The sequence below is a fragment of the Cervus elaphus genome, chromosome X (assembly GCF_910594005.1).
Source record: "Cervus elaphus chromosome X, mCerEla1.1, whole genome shotgun sequence".
In the NCBI taxonomy this organism is placed as follows: Eukaryota; Metazoa; Chordata; class Mammalia; order Artiodactyla; family Cervidae; genus Cervus; species Cervus elaphus.
In genome coordinates this window covers 65,768,727-65,788,820 of record NC_057848.1, presented here as the reverse complement: position 1 = coordinate 65,788,820, position 20,094 = coordinate 65,768,727, and the positions used below count along the sequence as shown (strand labels likewise).

The window sequence follows — 20,094 nt, the reverse complement described above, 5'->3', positions numbered from 1 at the left end:
GCAACCTCCGGAGAGCTGAGATTAAATCCTAAAGCCTCTCTGGTATAGACATGACAATGACGGGGCTACTGAAGTGACTTTTCTTAGTCCATTTCATCTCCTTTTCTGTCTCCCCGAGGTATCCCAGAGGTCTCTTTCCCTTTCCCCTTTCAGACCCTTCCGCGCAGCCCCCAAACTCTAAACCTTGTCCCCCTTCCCTAAAGTCTCCCATTCACCGCCACCCTCCCCGAACCAAAGTCCCCTCCCGGTCACCACCAAAGCCCGGAGAAGTGGATTGCACACAATGCCTCCCTTATAGGGCTTGAGCTGGGAACTGGGCATGCTCAGTAGCCAAAGCAGTTTTTTCTTCTTCTTCTTCTTCTTCTTTTGGTCGCAAGTGCGGCATCTCTCTTAGTCCCACACCTCTTTCCTATCCCCTATCCCCTCTCCCCACCCCTTAATCAACCCCGCGTAACCCGTTCCACACCTAAGGTTCGCAGGGTTCTGAGGTGCGGAGAATTAGCGCGTCTCCTAAACCCACCAAACAGTCTCACTTTGGGCTAAAGCTTCACACTTTTGCCTTAAAGCCCCCAGCCCCTTACGCGCAGACAGGTAGGAGGAGTGAGAACACTACTGGCTCCCGGGAAACTGGTCCAGAGAAGGCTCCATCCAGGATCGCCCGCGACTGAAGAAGTATTCCCGGAGCTCTCTGTTCTGCAGGGTGACAATTAGCCAAAGGTACCGTACCCGGGATACAAAGCCCAAGTGCGATTGTTGCCTTTGAATGTCATTGTTGTTGACTCACCCCCCCCACCTCAATCCTGGAATGATTCAATTCCGCGTAGACTCGACGCCCTTATCTACCTCCTTTGATCCCCTGCCTTCCCCCAGGCTCTCCGCTGTTTCTTGGGCTTTGCCGGGGCTGTTGGTGGCTCGCTCAAAGGAACGCCCCGGTTGTGTGTGTGTGTGTGTGTGTGTGTGTGTGTGTGTGTGTGTGCGTGCGCGCCTCGGTTCTTAGGGGACTGGGGGAGGAGAAAGGACTGGAGTGTGCGTGTATGTGGTGAGGGGATGGAGGCTAACGCGCCCGCGTTAGGCGACTGGGGTCTCTATGCGTGAGGAAAGAAGGGGTCGCTCCTCCCTAGGGGGTGTTTTAGGGAAAAAAAGAGGGGGCATGCCGGGAGGAAAGTGCGCTGTCTTTCCCGGCGTGGGGGTAGAAGAGGAATCAAGGGTGGGTGTCTGGGTGGGGGTTTGAGGGAGGCCTCGGTAATGCACGGGGGTCGAGGTGCTTCAGTGTCTGAAGGGAGGGCTGCGTGAGTGCCCGGGGGTTGGGAGGCGGGGGGGGAGTGCGGGGGGCGGGGGCGAGGATTCGGCGCTTGTATGTGAAGGTGCAGCCGGTGTGCGAGGGGCTGGGTGCGCGCACGGTGTCTGTCTGGGTGCGCGCGTGCGCGCCGCTGCCCTCCTGCTCGCCTGCGAGGGTCGCTCGCTGTGTTTGACGGGCGAGCGGGCGCCGAGGAGCTCGAGCCCGGATCACGTAGAGACCATCGCGGAAACTGCAACGCGGATCGCGGCGCGGCGGGTCCGGCGAGAGCCGCCGGGGTCCGGAGGTGGGTGAATTTCCAGCTTGGGGCTGCACAGACACGCGCTGCCTCTTTCCCCAGCTCGGCTCGGCAGCGCGCGCGCGCGTCAGTGTGTCTCTATGTGTGTGTGCCCGCGCGCGTGCATGTGGAGGGGGGCAGGTAGCTTCTTATTTTTAGTTTGGGTCGTGTTGGTTTGGAGCGAGCTGAGTGGCCAAAGCGGCCGTAGTGGCTACCTCCCCGCTCCCGCGCGCTCCCCGCTTGCCTGCCCACAGCGCGGTCGCAAGTCCCCGAGGGCCGAAAGAGTGCTGTGTCCTTAGCATCGTTGCCCCCCACACACACACACCCCGCCCCCTGGGCGGCCGGGGCAACTGGGAAAGTGTCCTGGTCTACGGCGATGTGGGCTGTCCGGGCCGCTGAGCGGGGTTGGGCTTTGTTTTTTTCGACCCCCTCTCAGGCACTCTAGGCGGACCTGGATCTGGGGCTCCCGGGCAGTGGCCCGCGAGCCGATCGGAGATTGCTGGCATCCCGCAAGACAGGGAATACGAGAGAAGCCGGTGGGTAACTCCAAAAACCCTGCAAAGCCGGGCAAGCGCTGGCAGCGCGACTTTGCAAGATGCCCAAATGTTGAGCTGATTTCTGGCTTGGTGACAGCAGCATTCTGTGGCTGGCCGGCGTGGGGGCTGGGGTAGGGGTGGGCGCGCGAGGGGGAGCCTGGGCCGCCGCTGTCGGCCAAGGAGCCACGGGGTCACTCTGCCTATGGCTAGCGGGCCAGTGACGCCCCGATAGCTATCACCCTCGTGGCCCGAGCCGGCCACCTTTTCCCCCTCAACCACCGCACGCCCGGGTCTATTAGAGGCCGACGGAAACTCTGGCAGCTGCCCCCGGTGGGACGGGAGCGCGCGGAGAGATGTGTGCGCAGCGGGACTGAAGGCCCCCGCGACATCCCGAGCGGTCCCCGCCTCCGCTGCACGGCCCACGAGGCCGCCGCTCGAGCCCGGGACCCGGGAGGGGGCTGCGTGCCGGCCCTGGGCACCGAGATGCGGCAAAACATTGCGGTACGCGCCATCGCCGGCGGCCCCTCCAGCCGCGTCGCTGCCGGCCCGAGGTAGCGCACCCGGGGCGGTGTGGACCGCGTCTCTCCGCGGAGCCCCCCCCCATGCGCGCGCCCCAGGCAGGCAGGCGGAGGTTTCCCCGGCCAGTTCCCGGGGAGCCACCTCGGCCCACCCTCTCCGGTCGTCGGCCCCCTGCAGGCCTGGTCCCTCCGCGCGGAAGCGGAGCGCCAGGCGCGGCGCCCGGGTGGATGCCGGATTTGTGGTAAGGCTAGGTTTGTGCAGTCCTGGCCGGCCGTGGGAGCCGGGTGTCTTGCGGGGCAGGGAGAGCGAGAGACGGAGAGGTGGATAAGGATACGGGCAGCCCTTGTCACCCCGAGAGATGGCTTTTGGTACTCAGCTCGCACTTTGTGGATTTGCTTTTTCCTTTTTGCCTCCCTCCCCCCCCCCCGCCCCGATTGTAAAATGTACAGGTTTTAGTGGTACCATGTGAATATGAGGTTTCTTTCGCTTACATTCATTGCCCCTTCCGGCCCCCCTTTTTTTGGAGGGGGGAGCTCCTTTCTCTTAGCTCATTTTCTTAATCTCTCCACTTCTCCGTGGTCTCTTGCCCTTTCGGTCCTTCTTCCCTTCTCTCCTTCGCGGCTCTACTCCCCTTCTCCCTTGCTTGTTCCTCCAGCCGCCTGCGGCTTCTGTTTCACCTGAGCTGCGTTTGGGAACTTCTAGCTTGTCCTTGCGCTCCCCCGCCCAACCCCCCATTGCTACTTAAAGTAGAAATTACAAGGAGGACAGCTCCTTATGCAATTTCAGGTCTGTTGATGCTTCTTGTTCTTATGTTTTGCACTGAATTCAGGTGTTCAGGTTTTGGGTTTGGTTTGGTTGCTTTAGCATTTCTTTGGGGCTGGGGGGCTGTGCGGGGTGGGGGGTAGTAACAAGAAATGACTCTAAGGAAGCAGAGTAGCTGTTGAAAACCAGATCTGTAGGAAGGCCAAGAAAGCATGTGAGATTTTGGTTTTACAATGAAAGTTAGTTTGGATGATGTCATACTTTGAAATTATGACTTCTTTTTGCACTGCCAATTAAGCTATCACCGTGAACTGAGGAAATGCTCATCTATATGGCAGCCAAGGAGCATCTCGGCAGTGCCGGCTGTATTCTGAACCAAACTACTCAAAATGCAAATCTTCGTGGGTCACAGCTAAGGAGTTGTCTACCTTGAGGCACGTTCGGTTTTGCCGCTGGCTGATTCCTCGCGGGCAAAATAAACAAAGGAATTTTTGTGTGTCACTTCTCTCTTTGTATCATTCTCCTCCTTGTGTGTCCCTGAGTAATTGATTTATTTAATTAATATTTGATGGTAACCATATTGAAATTCCGGCCAGCTTCCCATTTGAGATGGAGGAGGCTCACATGAGCAAAACTGCATCGGTAAAATGCACAGTGCTCGCTCTTCCTTTTAATCTTTTCCATGAAGCATCGCATATATTTGTACATGCATACAGTGTGGACGGAATTGGCGCCACGGGTTAATTTGCTAAGCATGAAACTCCACTAAGTGATTCTTGGTTTGTTTGTAGACAGGGACAGGGGGTAGTAATATTTGGAGTGAGGTATTTGGGAACTGATGACTTTGAGGGCAGACATTGGCTGTGCTAAATGTATCTGGTGCTGCAGATAAAGCCTCCCAGGGACTGTAGTGTGTGAACCCCTCTTCCTCAGCAGTGGCAGTCTGTGGTCCAAGTGAAGGAGATCGGCATCTGAGCCAAGTGTCAGTCAGCCCTGGGTTCAGACAGCACACAGAGGAATGGGAGAAGGTCAGGAAGGCAGGAAAGCCAGTTCTGGGGGAGTGGGGAGGCTGTCTGGACATCAGGTAGGCAGTACAGGGGCAAGCAGGTTTCTTTCCTGCTTCTGGGACCCAAAGACAAAAAAGCCTTTTTTCCTCCCTTGTTTGGGAGATGACTGACAGGAAACTGGATACTGTTTATTCACCTGCTACTCAAAATTCGGCCATTTCCTACTTGGTTATTTTGCTAAACCCTCTCAGGGTCATCTGTATGTGTGTGTGTGTGTGTGTGTGTGTGTGTGTGTGTGTGTTAAACACAGTGTAGAGCAGTGTACAGGAGTGAACTGATTCATGGCAATGTGCTTATCTCTGGGCTGAAGCTCAGGCACATATCTTTCCAGGGTTTCTTCCACCTTGATCTTTTGACCATTCCCTCTGCAACAACTCAGTACTCCCATTGCCATCCTTCATGGAACCCAAGGCCCTAATATCTCCTCTGTCTGGCTTCCTACCAAGCTGAAGCCTTGAGAGAAGACATTTACAGATAGAAATTCCTTCCTGGTACTGACAACTATGTGGTATAGTTGATGTTCTGGGATCAGTCATTAAAGTTACCAATAGAAGCTTGAGGTCTGAGTTCAAGGGTGGAATTTGATGGTCCAAGTTTTTTTTTAAAAATGCTGTTTTCAGATTGTTCAGGTTAAACCATGATCAACAATCTTTTTTTTTCCCTGTTGTTTGTTGTGTGTTCTGCACATGTAAAATTTGTATCAACTACAGGCACAGAAATAAAATGTATGGTATTTTTGGTGGTTCATGTTGGACTGAGTGAGAATACTTGAAGTTTTGGGTGTCTTAAAAATACAAAGCTAATTATTATAGCCATGTGTTCACTGTGGTAGGGTTTAAGCACAAATTCTTTTTCAAGTAACGATCATTGAAAAAAATGTTTTCTTTTTATTTTTTAGATTATTTCTCTTTATTCAGAAGCATAAAGTTGTTTGCTGATTGCAAGAAGATGTTTCTTTGGCTCTTTCTGATTTTGTCAGCCCTGATTTCTTCGACAAATGCAGATTCTGACATATCGGTGGAAATTTGCAATGTGTGTTCCTGCGTGTCAGTTGAAAATGTGCTGTATGTCAACTGTGAGAAGGTTTCAGTCTACAGGCCAAATCAGCTGAAACCCCCTTGGTCCAATTTTTATCACCTCAATTTCCAAAACAATTTTTTAAATATCCTCTACCCAAACACATTCTTGAATTTTTCACATGCAGTGTCCCTGCAGCTGGGAAATAATAAACTGCAGAACATTGAGGGAGGAGCCTTCCTTGGGCTCAGTGCATTAAAGCAGTTGCACTTGAACAACAATGAATTAAAGATTCTCCGAGCTGACACTTTCCTTGGCATTGAGAACTTGGAGTATCTCCAGGCTGACTACAATTTAATCAAGTATATTGAACGCGGAGCCTTCAATAAGCTCCACAAACTGAAAGTTCTCATTCTTAATGACAATCTGATTTCCTTCCTTCCTGATAATATTTTCCGATTCGCATCTTTGACTCATCTGGATATCCGAGGGAACAGAATCCAGAAGCTCCCCTATATCGGAGTTCTGGAACACATAGGCCGTGTGGTCGAATTGCAACTAGAAGATAACCCTTGGAACTGTAGTTGTGATCTGTTGCCTTTAAAAGCTTGGCTGGAGAATATGCCATATAACATTTACATAGGTGAAGCTATCTGTGAAACGCCCAGTGACTTATATGGAAGACTTTTAAAAGAAACCAACAAGCAAGAATTATGCCCCATGGGCACAGGCAGTGATTTTGATGTGCGAATCCTGCCTCCGTCTCAACTGGAAAATGGCTATACCACCCCGAACGGTCACACCACCCAAACATCTTTACACAGGTTAGTGACCAAAGCACCAAAAACAACAAATCCATCCAAGATCTCTGGAATCGTGGCCGGCAAAGCCCTCTCTAACCGCAATCTCAGTCAGATCGTGTCTTACCAAACCAGGGTGCCTCCTCTTACACCTTGTCCGGCACCTTGCTTCTGCAAAACCCACCCTTCCGATCTGGGACTGAGCGTCAACTGCCAAGAGAAAAACATCCAGTCCATGTCAGAGCTGATACCGAAACCGTTAAATGCCAAGAAGTTGCACGTCAATGGCAACAGCATCAAAGACGTGGACATCTCCGACTTCAGCGAGTTCGAGGGACTGGATCTACTCCATTTAGGCAGCAATCAGATTACCGCAATCAAGGGGGACGTATTCCGCAACCTCACGAATTTACGCCGGCTTTATCTCAACGGCAATCAGATCGAGAGACTCTATCCCGAGATCTTTTCAGGCCTTCATAACCTGCAGTATTTATATTTGGAATACAACTTAATTAAGGAAATCTTAGCAGGCACCTTTGACTCAATGCCAAACTTGCAGCTGCTGTACTTAAACAATAATCTCTTAAAGAGCCTGCCTGTGTACATTTTCTCTGGAGCACCCCTCGCTAGACTGAACCTGAGGAACAACAAGTTTATGTATCTGCCTGTCAGTGGTGTCCTGGATCAGCTGCAGGCTCTTACTCAGATCGACCTGGAGGGCAACCCATGGGACTGCACTTGTGACTTGGTGGCATTAAAGCTGTGGCTGGAGAAGCTGAACGATGGGATTGTCATGAAAGAACTGAAGTGCGAGACACCTGTGCAGTTTGCCAACATTGAACTGAAGTCCCTCAAAAACGAAATCTTGTGTCCCAAGCTTTTAAACAAGCCATCGGCACCCTTCACGAGCCCTGCACCCGCCATTACTTTCACTACCCCGCTGGGGCCCATTCGAAGTCCTCCTGGTGGTCCAGTGCCTCTGTCCATTTTGATCCTAAGCATCTTAGTGGTCCTCATCTTAACTGTGTTTGTTGCTTTTTGCCTTCTTGTTTTTGTGCTGAGACGAAACAAGAAACCCACAGTGAAGCACGAAGGCCTGGGGAACCCTGAGTGCGGTTCCATGCAGCTGCAGCTGAGAAAACATGACCACAAAACCAACAAAAAAGATGGCCTGGGCACGGAAGCGTTCATTCCGCAAACCATAGAACAGATGAGCAAGAGCCACACCTGCGGCCTGAAAGAATCTGAAACCGGGTTCATGTTTTCTGATCCTCCAGGCCAGAAAGTCATGATGAGAAACGTCACTGACAAGGAAAAAGATGTATTGCACGTGGATTCCAGGAAGAGACTAAGCACCATCGATGAGCTGGATGAATTATTCCCGAGCAGGGATTCCAATGTGTTTATTCAGAATTTTCTCGAAAACAAAAAGGAGTACAATAGCATAGGCGTCAGTGGCTTCGAGATCCGCTATCCGGAGAAACAAGACAAAAAAAACAAGAAGTCACTGATAGGCGGCAACCACAGTAAAATTGTCGTGGAGCAAAGGAAGAGCAGCGAGTACTTTGAACTGAAGGCAAAACTCCAGAGTTCCCCCGACTACCTACAGGTCCTTGAAGAGCAGACAGCTTTGAACAAGATCTAGGTCATGCAATCTTACTTCCTACAGAGGACATTTATTTAATGATGAAAGTGCCTTTTGTTGACTTCTCACTTCCAAATACTATATTATCAATAGGCATAGAGACAGGTGTTTCCAAGGGTGTCTCATTAACTGTAGCTGCAAAGATGTGTCCCATAGAAGAGAATTTCCTTAATAGATTTTACTACATAAAACCTATACTGTGGAGTCCTGTGGGGATACTGCAAACTCTATTGCCAAAGGGATGCTTTATATACATAATTTACTGAATTTAACCTCAAGAGGCAAATCTGTTTTGTACCCCAATGCAAAACCTTCGTCTCTTTGTGCTCTGTAAAACAAACTCAAGAAAACTGGTACCAGTGTTTGTACCTCAGCTGGGTCCTTCATCTTGCACGTCGATTCAGTTGGTGGAACTGGAATACTCCTTTTGATTTGTGGCATTGTAACAACTTTGTGTAAAGATTCTCTGAAAAGTTTAAAAAAAAAAAAAAAAGCATGCCAAGAGAGAACATTCGACAGTATTTGTAAATCGGTAAACTTTATGGCCTGCATCTTGAAACCGCTGGATTTATAATGTTAAATTGTGCAAATATTTGTTTAAAATATACCATGCATTACATAACTATAAAGTAAATTTGAACACTTTAAGCATTACCTGTCTAGACATAAAACCTAAAAGAGAAAAAAAAAATCAACGTGAGTTACCTAGCATTTGTGGTGATCTGAAGAAATACGTGATGTTTATCAGAATTAAACATGGCTCAAATTCAACTAATATTAGAGTTTGTTCTCAGTTATGTGAAATACCCACAATCCTTAAAGGTTGTCCAAAATTAGCAAAGTGCTTACCGTGTGAGCGCACCCAAAGCTATTTTTGTAACATAATTCATATTTATGAAGTACTTTGTATACTAAATAGAAAAATATGTACTCCTTAATCTGTATTTAATATGCCTGACTTGTTTTCCTGATCACAGGGAATTTATCAATAGTATACATTTAGACAGCAAAAATATACCAAACTGAAACTGAAGCTTATGTGTACAGAAATATTCTGGACATTGTGATCAGATATCATTTAAAAACAAAACAAACAAAAAAACCACAAAAAAAAACAAAAATAAAAAAATAGTTCTGTGCTATCATTGAGAATTTAGCATATTATCTTCAGATTTGTTACCAACCGTGCATTTTAAAATAGGTTCCTTAGTTTTATAGACTGTGTCTGAGGCAATTATTTGCCATCACTTGTCTTGCTTTTCAGGATTCTATGAGCTGAATTCAAATAGTTTTCACTACGAATATTTAAAAAAATAATGAATAAGGTTAATAGTTATATCTCGTATGCATCATATCCTGTTCTTTCATCATTCTGACTACTATCAGATAATCAAGTAGAACAGTAAACATCATGGTAATCCACGGCTGTGAAAGCCACACTGTAAACTGCTTTCATTGGTCTCAGATGAGTTCACAGTCTGCAAGTACAAATGATATGCCACTGTGTTTGCTTGTGCTGTTAACTTCTATGTCAAAATTGGTCAAAGGAAGGAAGCAATTGATCATGGGAATTATTTTAATATTTTTAGGTTCTCCCAATTAGCAAAGGGACATCCTGAGAAACATTGCCTTCTTGGCCTGTATTTTATTCATGTTCCATCTCTTATAATTACTGTATTGATCAGTAAGATGACCAAGAAGGTGAAATATAGGCATTCTTCATGAATTTAAAGTGGCAGGTGTTTTGGTGCAGCTTCTAAAATGATATTATGATTAAAGTTGTAACAGCAGTCTCCTTATTAATGACTAATTCCAGGGCTCTATGTGTTTGTTGCAAGATATAAAACAAACAAACAAACAAACAAACAACTTGGCATTCTTGGAGGTGTTTGTGTGTATGTGTGTGTTTGGGTGTACATGCATACATATAGATTATTTGGAGATTTTTTTTTTAAATAGCAAAAAAAAATTGTCTCCGTATGTATGTGCTGGTGCTCTTAAAACTTTAATGTGTAATTTTAATTTTCATGACAATGTCTGTGAATACTTTATATGAATATTAAAAATATATAAACAAATACTTGCTTTCTGATCTTGAAAGAAAAGACATGAAGATGTGTGCCCAACAGCCTGTTTGCATCTACAATTTCATAAGAACTTTTAATATGCCATTACCATGCTTGCATGCATCCATGGATTAAAGGGCTCCTATCGTGTACTGACAGGATAAAGACGCAAAGGCTGCAAAGAAAGTGTTTTAGTTTACCCTGTCAATAAAGTATGACTTGAGGAATCTTAAGTAGATGCTCATGGAAGGAATCTGAAAGCTCTATTTATGAGCTGGGGATAAGAGGTCATTGGGATGATGCCTTTTATTCAGTGTGGTGATACTTTGAAGAGGTTTCAAGGTTTTTGCAGTTGTCAATGGCAAGAGTACCTGCCTCCATCTCGAAGCTTGCTGTAGCATATTGGCTATCTCATACTCTTCTGCTGAAAGGAATAAATGTTCACCTTTTCCAAAAAAAAAAAAAGTAATTTTAATGTATGTGGTTATTTGGAAGTTCCACTTATAAGTAAATGACAGTAACAAATCCTTGGTTAAGGCTGATCTCTTTTCCTAAACTGAAGTCTTTGTGCCTACATTATACAATGTATACAATTTTACACCTGTCTCTCATTAGTTCTACTTGTACATTTTATGATAATGTAGTTAGGCATAAGTTTTGAGTTGAGTACAAGAGCAGTTAAAATACTGTTATCTACAATTTGTTGGTTTCAACTATAACCTTGATGTTAGTTTAACTCCTTAAGGAAAGATCTATATGTTGGTACAGCGTTTTTAGTAGAATTTGATTCAAATCTAAAAAATCCAAGAAGTGCTCATTTCTAATGTGGTCTGACACATCATGGGCTTCTTGGCATTGTATCATGTACTTGGACTCTGTTAGAATGGTGGCAGAGGAAATTAGATCATATGAAATCAGTAAGGGGGTGGAGATAATATATTATGTCTGTGGAGTATAAACCAAGTTTTAATTATTTTTTTATGAAATCAATAAAGATGATTCAGTTCTTTAAAAGGAAATCTTTGTGTAATTTTATGAGAAAGCAGCTATTAAAATACAGTGATTCCAGTCTATAAGGCAATTTGTATTCTGTATTTAGTTTTCCATTCTGAAAAATAAACTGAATAAATATATTAATTAGAAAATCATTTCAAGACCAGCTTTCTTTCGTTGCTTTTAGAAAAACAGTTAATTTCTTTAAGCCACAAGGATGCATACATTATACAGGGCATGGCCTCATGAGTAACATCACCAGGTGTTGCAGAAATAATAAGACATCTAGAAATGTATGGCAGTAATATTAATCTATATCTTTTGCATGAATTTGTACATTGTCATTGTATGAAATGAGCACAGTGAGTTATTATTTTTTTGTGTTATTGTCGCATCCAAAGAGCTGGGGAGAAAATATATGAAGAATGTATTTATAATCACTATTTTGAAATAAAGTAAAGAAAACACATTGTATTGTTTTTACCCTGATTTGATTATTATTATTTACATTAGTTTCTAAGACAAAAATCAAGTAATGCTATAAAAACTAATGTAAATCACAGAAAGGAACTGTTTTAATGACTTTTGTTTGCTTTTAATAGCATCAAGGTATTAGAAGACTTTATTAAATGCCATTTTTATGAAATATTAATAAAAATTGTTTGCTACAATGGTATTTCTGAAGCCACACTTTGTTCAATATATTTATCTTTCCATTATTTTTCAGAAGAAATAAAGCAGTAATCAAAGTGATCTTTTCACCCAGATTTGAGGGTAAGACACAGAGCTTTAGAATGCTCTTTGTATTAAACATAATTGCTAAATCTGTGTGGAGAGATGCTTTTCCTTTTGATCATGTTTGCAATTTGAGTTCCTTTCCACTGGCATCCTCTTTGGAGAAGAGCCAGAGAGGGCCAAGGTCAACACGATTTGATTCTTCCCCATTGCCTTGAATCAGTTGGAATCTGACATAATTGCAGATAAGCAAATATTAACATTCAATCTTTATCTGTTTCAATACTTTTAGAAAACTTCAGTTCCTCTATCATCTATGGCCAGCTTGATTGGTTAGTTACCCATTTCTGGGATTGGTTTTGACTTTTATTTGGTTCTTTCAAAGATGACCAAAATCATCAGTCCATCATTTGGTTGAGACAAATGAACAAATTGCATTATTTGAAGGCCACAAAGATTATAAACCGGCCAATAAAATGTTTTCTTACAGGAAGAGATGTAAAGACAGAGGGATACAGAGAACATTAACTATGGCCTGGCTCTATAACCAGCTATGCTGAAGATGTGAGCAGTATAGATATCGTGTATGAGTACTTTTGGACAAAATGTTTTGTGTATCACAGGAAATGCATCACGTGACAGAGAGACCTATTTTAGTTCTTTTTTTCAAGTGAGAACAGTGGTTTGGGTCCCAGCCACTCAGTTATGTAGACAAGGGGTATCAAAGGTTTAGCTTCATTTCAAGTGCTCAGTCTATTAGTCACTATGATCAGATGGTCTGAACTAAAATATCTTGTTTGTGGCTTCATTCACCGGGAATCACTGGCAACAGATCTCAAGTTCAATTGTTAACCCTCAATTTCAGATTTGCTGGGGACTCTGTCCTTTGTTCAAAGCAAATGGGAGGCCAAATAAATTTTAATAATTTATTGTGTACAAAACTGATCTTAGTCTAATTTTGAATTGAATTTGTTTTACTTCTCACTGGTTGACAAGATTGCATTTTAGAAAGGTTACTCAAGGAAGGAAAACTGCATTGTCCATCTTGTATGAAACTCTATGTCTTTTTAGTTCTTTAAAGATTATTTTTAGCCTGTTGTTTCCTATGTCTGCAGAGGGAAAATGAGGGAGGGCTCTGAGACAACCACTTGAATACTTTAAGCCAAATAATTGCCACTGAGAATAAAAAGATTCAAATGTTTCATTAAATCATAATTACTAGATCTGCTTACTATAGTACCCAGAACCAGGAAAGAATTACTCAGGCTTCCACCTTAGTTTGCTTTTGTATACGCTGGCTAAATAGAAACTCTGGTGATTCAATAATATATCAAATATGAGAAATTCCTTGTTGAACTTAAAAAGCTCATGAATATGGCCTTCAGAGAGATGGTCTGAATATGTAATTAGAAATATAAAATATCACTTTCAAATTAACTATAGGAAGGGAATAGTCATCTGAAGTTCATGAACAATCTATTTCTATACTAGCTCGTGTCATACACTGCTAACTGCTCATGACAGCCTTCGAAAGTGATAGTGAAGTCTGTTCTCTCTGCTGAGATTTACAATGTATGTTTCCATCATTGTTCCATGTAAACTGAACCATTGTGGTAAAATTCTGGAGTTGATATTTGATAATTTTAATGCTGTTTTCACTAATAAAAGTCTTTTCTTATAGGTCATGTTTGTAACCATTCAGTGTGTTTATTAGTGTGACATTAGTAAAGCTCAACATCAAAAAGAAATGCAAATGATCTGGTTTTTAGATTATGCCATTGTTCCGTTAGTTTATACAATAAACCAGGTCTACCTACCTAAACATGCAAACACACACGCACACACTCACAGAAGAATACACACAAAGTGAATTATGCCTTATTTAGTTGATGTAAACAAATACAATGTTTCTTCCCTAAATGTGTAGATTTCTCAAATCAAAGTAGGTACTAGACCCCAAATTATAATTTTTCAGCTTTTTGCTTCACTTTAAATTGCAACCTGACCACTGTGTCATAGGTAGTAGAAATTAGTCCCTGTTTATCTCCCAGGACTTCCTTGGATTTCAGTAACATCTACTGACTTGAGATTTGGTTTTGGTTTTCCTTATTTGTTAACTTTATCATCATTATCATCAGCAATCTATAAGCTTCCTTGCTGTACAGTGCAGTATGGAATGGCAAAGTAGCCAACCATGGTATAAATCTGTTACTACCTTTCATAAATATTATCCAGAGAGCCAGATAGGAGCCCCTAGATCTAAAATAAAGAACCCCAGAATGAGGGTTTGACTCAAAATTATTAGAATACAGAGGTTAAAAAAAAGAAGAAAAAGCAGATTGAAAATGGCTGACTAAAAAGCCGTCTACCCAAGTGAAGGTTGAGAAGGATAAAGGCAAATGAGTATCAAAAGGAAAATATTGCTTATCAGATAGAACTCAGACTCTGATTACTGAACAAGACTCATGGTAAAATATGTCAAATCTTAGACTCCTTTCTCCCTCTCTGCTTCATTTTTTTTTAAATATGTAGAAAATACAGGTTGTATCAACATAACTCATGTTTTTACAGAATTCGCTGGTCAATGAAAACAACTTAGTTACCTTTATAGCCTCCATGAAATTTTTTCCTGGGATGACTGTTATCATGAACTGACTGTCAGGGTCTCCTGGTGAGTTCTAGCTGTTAAAAAAAATAATAATAATTAGCAAATGTGTTTAATGAGAGTAGGAGGTGAAACAGGTGTATTACATATAATAAATTTTGATAGGGGACAAAATAAATCGATACAAACATTTGGGTACCTAATCTTCTGGTAAAAAGCTGCTAGGCCTTTTGGTTTGTTATCAGAAATTGTATTTCAGTACAAATTACCAAGTGCATATTTCAGAAGCCATTTCCTGCCAGAACCCCCAGGAAGCCATGTCTCTGCCATGGGTCCCCTTGCTCCATCGCAGGATGTGTCACATTTGCCAAGTCCTCCCTGCTGGAAATTCTTCTCTTCTGCTGTTATCAAAAGCCAACATCATCTATGGCATGGGCCACTTTCGGGAGATTTTTTTTCACTGTCGTTTGCTTGTTAGTGGCAGTACACACACACAAAACCTAGGATTCCATGTTCAAGCGAGGAATATTATCACAAGTAGAGATCATGCTGCTGTGTGTATTTCCCACATTGCTATATTTGTTTTTATTTACCAGTTATCTTCCAGCCCACAGTAGCTACTGGCTGTTTTATTCATAGCTCTCCCTGTCAAAGTGGAGGGTAATCTCCACCCTGGAAACTCAAGTTATTTATGGAAAGAGTCATCACACTTCTGTTCATTTCCTTCTTATAACTTTGAGAAATATGGAAAATGTAGTACAGTAAGTGATTGATTTCAAAGGTAGTCTTGCTGACACAAAAGTAATTATAAGAAGAGAGAGTGAGTTATCAGGAAACAGGACAACGTTAGGATTTCTCGCAATTTAGATTTCCTTGCATCGGAATTGGACTGCAAGGCTTTCAGTCCTGAGCTGGATTCAAAGAAATCAGTTTGCACTCTGGGGTCCCTGCAGTAACTCGAGAAGTCTATTATTGCTGACATGTGGGCAGGTTTGCCATGTGTTGCCGTAAGCATGGCTGTTATTTTCTCCTTGCACCCTCTATTTCAGAAAATATTCATTTGCTCAGATTTGGCACAGCTGCTTAAATGCTGCTGTATCCGTTCTCACCATGAAAATTCACAAAGCATTTTTTTTCTAGATGTAACCAAGCAGTTCCACAGAAATGTGTATTGTAAACTGGATCAAACCATTAGGACTAAGAAGACAACTAGCATGTCCTTAGGAAAAGAGGGATTTTAAGAGAACCCAGACACAGGTGTTTCATTAAAATTCCATCCAGTGAGATCACCTTCCTTGGAACTTGTCGACTTTTTGTAGACTTTGATGCATCCATTTGGAGAGAAGTAGGACTCTGCACAGTACTCTTGGTTGCCTAGACTGTGCTGCAGTGTAGGATGTGTGAGCAGTAATTTGGGTATTTAATCCCAAATGCATACCTGATTTCACCTACTCATTTGACTACAAACACATTGGAGAAAGCTAGTTTCTAAACAGTGTCCTTTCTATAGTACAGGGTCGAAACAGTCTTTATTCCATTTTAAATGTCATCAGAACAGGATTAATCCAAGAGCCTGTTGGGAAATAGCCATCTTCAATGTTTAAGAACCACCATAAAAGGATGGGAGCATACATACCCATTGAAATCAGATTGTTTCGTCCCAATTCCTTTCCTTTTGGAAAAGCAACTAGGGCTGGAGCAGGAAGGTGATTTGACCAATGTCAAGCAACACATGAAGGCCAATCTGGTCTACATCCTGATTCTCCTGACTCACAGGATAATGCTATTTCCATTACACTGTTCTATTTGGAAGTTCCAGAGAGGAGAGTGAGGATCTGTGGGTGATACTTCAGGGAAACATTCCAATGTGGCAGAAGGACATTTTCCATAAGGATTCATAGCAGCCTATAACTGGAATGAGCTAGATTCCAAAATACAGAATTCTTTGTCCAGGGAGGTGTCAATAGTCTGAATGGTTCTGACAAGTAGGATGGATGTCATTCAAGAAAATGTATTTGAATGCAAGTTTAGACCAGATGATCTTGGAGAACACTATTAACTCTCAGATCCAAAGATTCTCTGGTTTATACACTTAAGTAATTTATCCAGCAAGTTAAACATGTATTTGGCTCCAAACATTCAAATACTTGATCTATAGTAGTTTAATTACTAATGCATGATACCTGCCAAATACAAATCCACAATGCTAAATACCAGTTAGACAGTAAGCATCATTTTAGAAGAGACATAAATTTCTCTGTCATTTTTAGCATTTTCATGTTGTGAGTATCCCCAATAGTTTCTGATGCTTGATTTTTTTTTTTAACAAAGGAAAAAAATAACCTCCTTTGTACATTGCACTGAAGATGGCACTATAGTAACAACCTCATACCAGAAATGGTAAGACATGCTCATATTTATTATTTCAATCCTAGGTTTCAATTTTGAGGTTATTTCTTGAGCTTGGCAAATGGAGCACAAAGGTTAGTTTATTTTAATATCATCTTCTCTAATTGGAGTTGAGTCTTTTTTTTATTATTATTTACCCTCAATTAGATAGAATTGAAAATAATTCCAAAGAATTTAAATTCAGGTTATAGCTCAACAGACTCTATTCAGAATAGCAACTCTAAATTATCTGAACTATAAAAAAATACTCTCAGAAATTCTCCTTGGAATTTCATTCTATAGAGAAAGTTTTGTAACAAAAGAAAATAAAAAGGTTGGGGGGGGGGGGGACTCCTGCAGACTCAAGGGCTTCCGTTTGTTTATTTTGGGTACTGTTAGTTTTTAAAGATTCTGAGTACATCCAAGACCACTCAGCCATTCTGAATTTGTCATTAAGCCTCCTTAAAAGTGCCCCGCCCCCTTAATAGTGGCTACTGGGCATTTGCTGACATCTTTAATCACAAAAAGTATTCCTTCAGGTACTAGTTAATAACTCATTCAAAATGAGCAGTTTTACACTTGGGAATCATACTTGACTTCTGAAATAGTCACAGTATTAAATGTGTAAATAACCTCTGCCTAATTATTTTTGGGTGTAAGTAGAGAAGGCTAGTCGGCATTACCAGCTGAGCTACCAGGAAACCCAGAGAGAAGACTGGAAAGGAATAAAAATATTTAATTTGATTTGTTGCTGACATGTGAAGATGTCTATTAGAGGAAGGTGGACTGACCCTCTGGCCTCGGCTCTCTCTTCTCTTGGTGCCCACACACGCCCCAACTTCACCCTGCCTGGCACCTGCCCAGCCTCACAGCTCCTCGATTAGAAGGCTTCTTCTGCAACAAGGGCCACGAGCTCTAAGAGTAACCTCTCCACCCCGAGTCAAACTCTGATGCTTTTTCAGCATATTCCTTTTACTTGACACCAAATTCCCATGCAGTTGATTCACATGCACATGACTACATCAGAATTCTCAGAGGTACTTGCATTTGGAGAGGGGGCTGGGGGGTAACCTTTTTTTTTTTTTTTTTTTTTTACATTAGGCACACATCATATCATTTCACTGTCTTCTGGCCTATGTAATTTTTTTTTTTTTTTTCTGGCCACACTGGCAGCATGAAGGATCTTCCTGGACCAGGTGTCAAACTCATGGACCCTGCAGTGGAAGTGCGGAGTGTTAAGCACTGGACCACCAGGGAAGTTCTGGTGCTTGTATTTCTAAGAGACACTGTTGAAGGGTAGAGAAGGAGGCTCCTTTAGGACACAGGGTAGCATGTCAGACCTGTGACAAGCAGTGGACTAGGAGGCCACCATTGCTTTCCTTCAGTCATAGCACTTGTAAAGCTGGTGCAACTCACCTCCATCAAAACTGGGAGACTGACTTAAACCTACTCCCCTGAAGACCCGCTTGAGGTCCCCTCAGTGGCATTCACTCAGACGACATTCATATTGGCCTGGGGACCATCCATCATAGCTTCAAAGCAACCACAGGTGTAGGTAGACAAATGGGTGTGGCTGGGTTCCAATCAAACTTTATTAACAAAACAGGTGGCAGGATGGATTTGTCCAGAGGCCAGAGGTTAGGGTTAACATAACCTACCCCAGGCTAGGTTATGAAGGACTAGTTAGGATTCTGACTACATGGTGCTTTGGGGAGTAGACAAAGGTTTGAAAAACATTCAGGTAACATGGAGAAGGAAATGGCAACCCACTCCAGTATTCTTGCCTGGAAAACCCCATGGATAGAGAAGCCTGGTAGGCTATAATCCATGGGGTCACATGGGGACAAGACTGAGCGACTTCACTTTCACTTTCTTTTCAGGTAACATGACTGGGTTGATTTTGGACAAAACTATTGACTGTTTTCATACTGTTCATGGGGTTCTCAAGGCAGGAATACTGAAGTGATTTGCCATTCCCTTCTCCAGTGGACCACAGTTTGTCAGAACTCTCCACCATGACCCATCTGCCTGGGGTGGCCCTACATGGCATGACTCACAGTTTCAATGAGTTAGACAAGGCTGTGGTCCATGTGATTAGATTGGTTAGTTTTCTGTGATGGTGGTTTTCAGTCTGTCTGGCCTCTAACCTCAAATATGCAGATGACACCACCCTTGTGGCAGAAAGTGAAGAAGAACTAAAGAGCCTCTTGATGAAAGTGAAAGAGAAGAGTGAAAAAATTGACTTAAAGCTCAACACTCAGAAAACTAAGATCATGGCATCTGGTCTCATCACTTCATGGCAAATAGATGGGGAAAGAGTGGAAACAGTGGCTGACTTTATTTTGGGGGGCTCCCAAATCACTGCAGATGGTGATTGCAGCCATGAAATTAAAAGACAGTTACTCCTTGGAAGGAAAGTTATGACCAACCTAGACAGCATATTAAAAATCAGAGACATTACTTTGTCAACAAAGGTCCATCTAGTCAAGGCTGTGGTTTTTTCAGTAGTCATGTATGCATGTGAGAGTGCCAAAGAATCGATGTTTTTGAACTGTGGTGTTGGAGAAGACTCTTGAGAGTCCCTTGGACTGGAAGGAGATCCAACCAGTCCAACCGAAAGGAAATCAGTCCTGAATGTTCATTGGAAGGACTGATATTGAAGCTGAAACTCCAATATTTTGACCATCTTATGCGAAGAGCTGACTCATTTGAAAAGACCCTGATGTTGGGAAAGATTGAAGGCAGGAGGAAAAGGAGATGACAGAGGATGTGATGGTTGGATGGCATCACTGACTCAATGGACATGAGTTTGAGTAAACTCTGGGAGTTGGTGATAGACAGGGAGGCTTGGCATGCTGCAGTCCATGGGGTCGCAAAGAGTGGGACATGACTGAAAGACTGAACTGAACTGAAGAGGCTAATGAAACCTTCCTGATGGGATAAAGTGACTGAGGGGGGATACTGGGTCTTGTTCTGATGGGCGGGGCCATATGCAGTAAATCTTTAATCCAATTTTCTGTTGATGGGAGAATTTGTGTTCTCTCCCTGCTATTTACCTAGGGCCAAACTATGGTGGAGGTAATGAAGATAATGATGACCTCCCTCAAAAGATCCCAGGCGTGTACTACTATAGTCCATGCCCCCAACCCTGCAGCAGGCCACCACCGACCCAAGTATTCATTGGAAATTCCCGGACACTCACAGGCAAGTCTCCTGTGGGGTCACTGTTCCTTTCTCCTGGGTCCTGGTGCACAAGGTTCTGTTGTGCCCTCCAAGAGTCTATTTCCCAGTCCTATGTAAGTTCTGGCAGCTCTACAGTAGGGTTAATGGCGACCTCCTCCAAGAGGACTTATGTCATACCCACACCCAGAGCCCCAGTCCCTGCAG

General features: G+C 43.2%; 1 protein-coding gene across 4 annotated transcripts; it reads left to right on the top strand.

Annotated features, from left to right (window-relative positions):
* The first annotated feature begins 385 nt into the window (after nucleotides 1-385).
* SLITRK4 (SLIT and NTRK like family member 4) lies at nucleotides 386-10,493 on the top strand. Of its 4 annotated transcripts, XM_043897299.1 has the most exons (3): nucleotides 1,479-1,583; nucleotides 2,011-2,110; nucleotides 5,357-10,493. In XM_043897299.1, the coding sequence occupies exon 3, from the start codon at nucleotides 5,407-5,409 to the stop codon at nucleotides 7,918-7,920; it is 2,514 nt and encodes an 837-aa protein (XP_043753234.1). In that variant the 5' UTR covers nucleotides 1,479-1,583; nucleotides 2,011-2,110; nucleotides 5,357-5,406; the 3' UTR covers nucleotides 7,921-10,493. The 4 variants fall into 4 exon arrangements, with proteins under 4 accessions (XP_043753233.1, XP_043753236.1, XP_043753234.1 ...); XM_043897298.1 differs by lacking the exons at nucleotides 1,479-1,583; nucleotides 2,011-2,110 and adding an exon at nucleotides 386-717; XM_043897301.1 differs by lacking the exon at nucleotides 2,011-2,110 and having other exon boundaries at nucleotides 1,324-1,583.
* The last annotated feature ends 9,601 nt before the right edge of the window (nucleotides 10,494-20,094 follow it).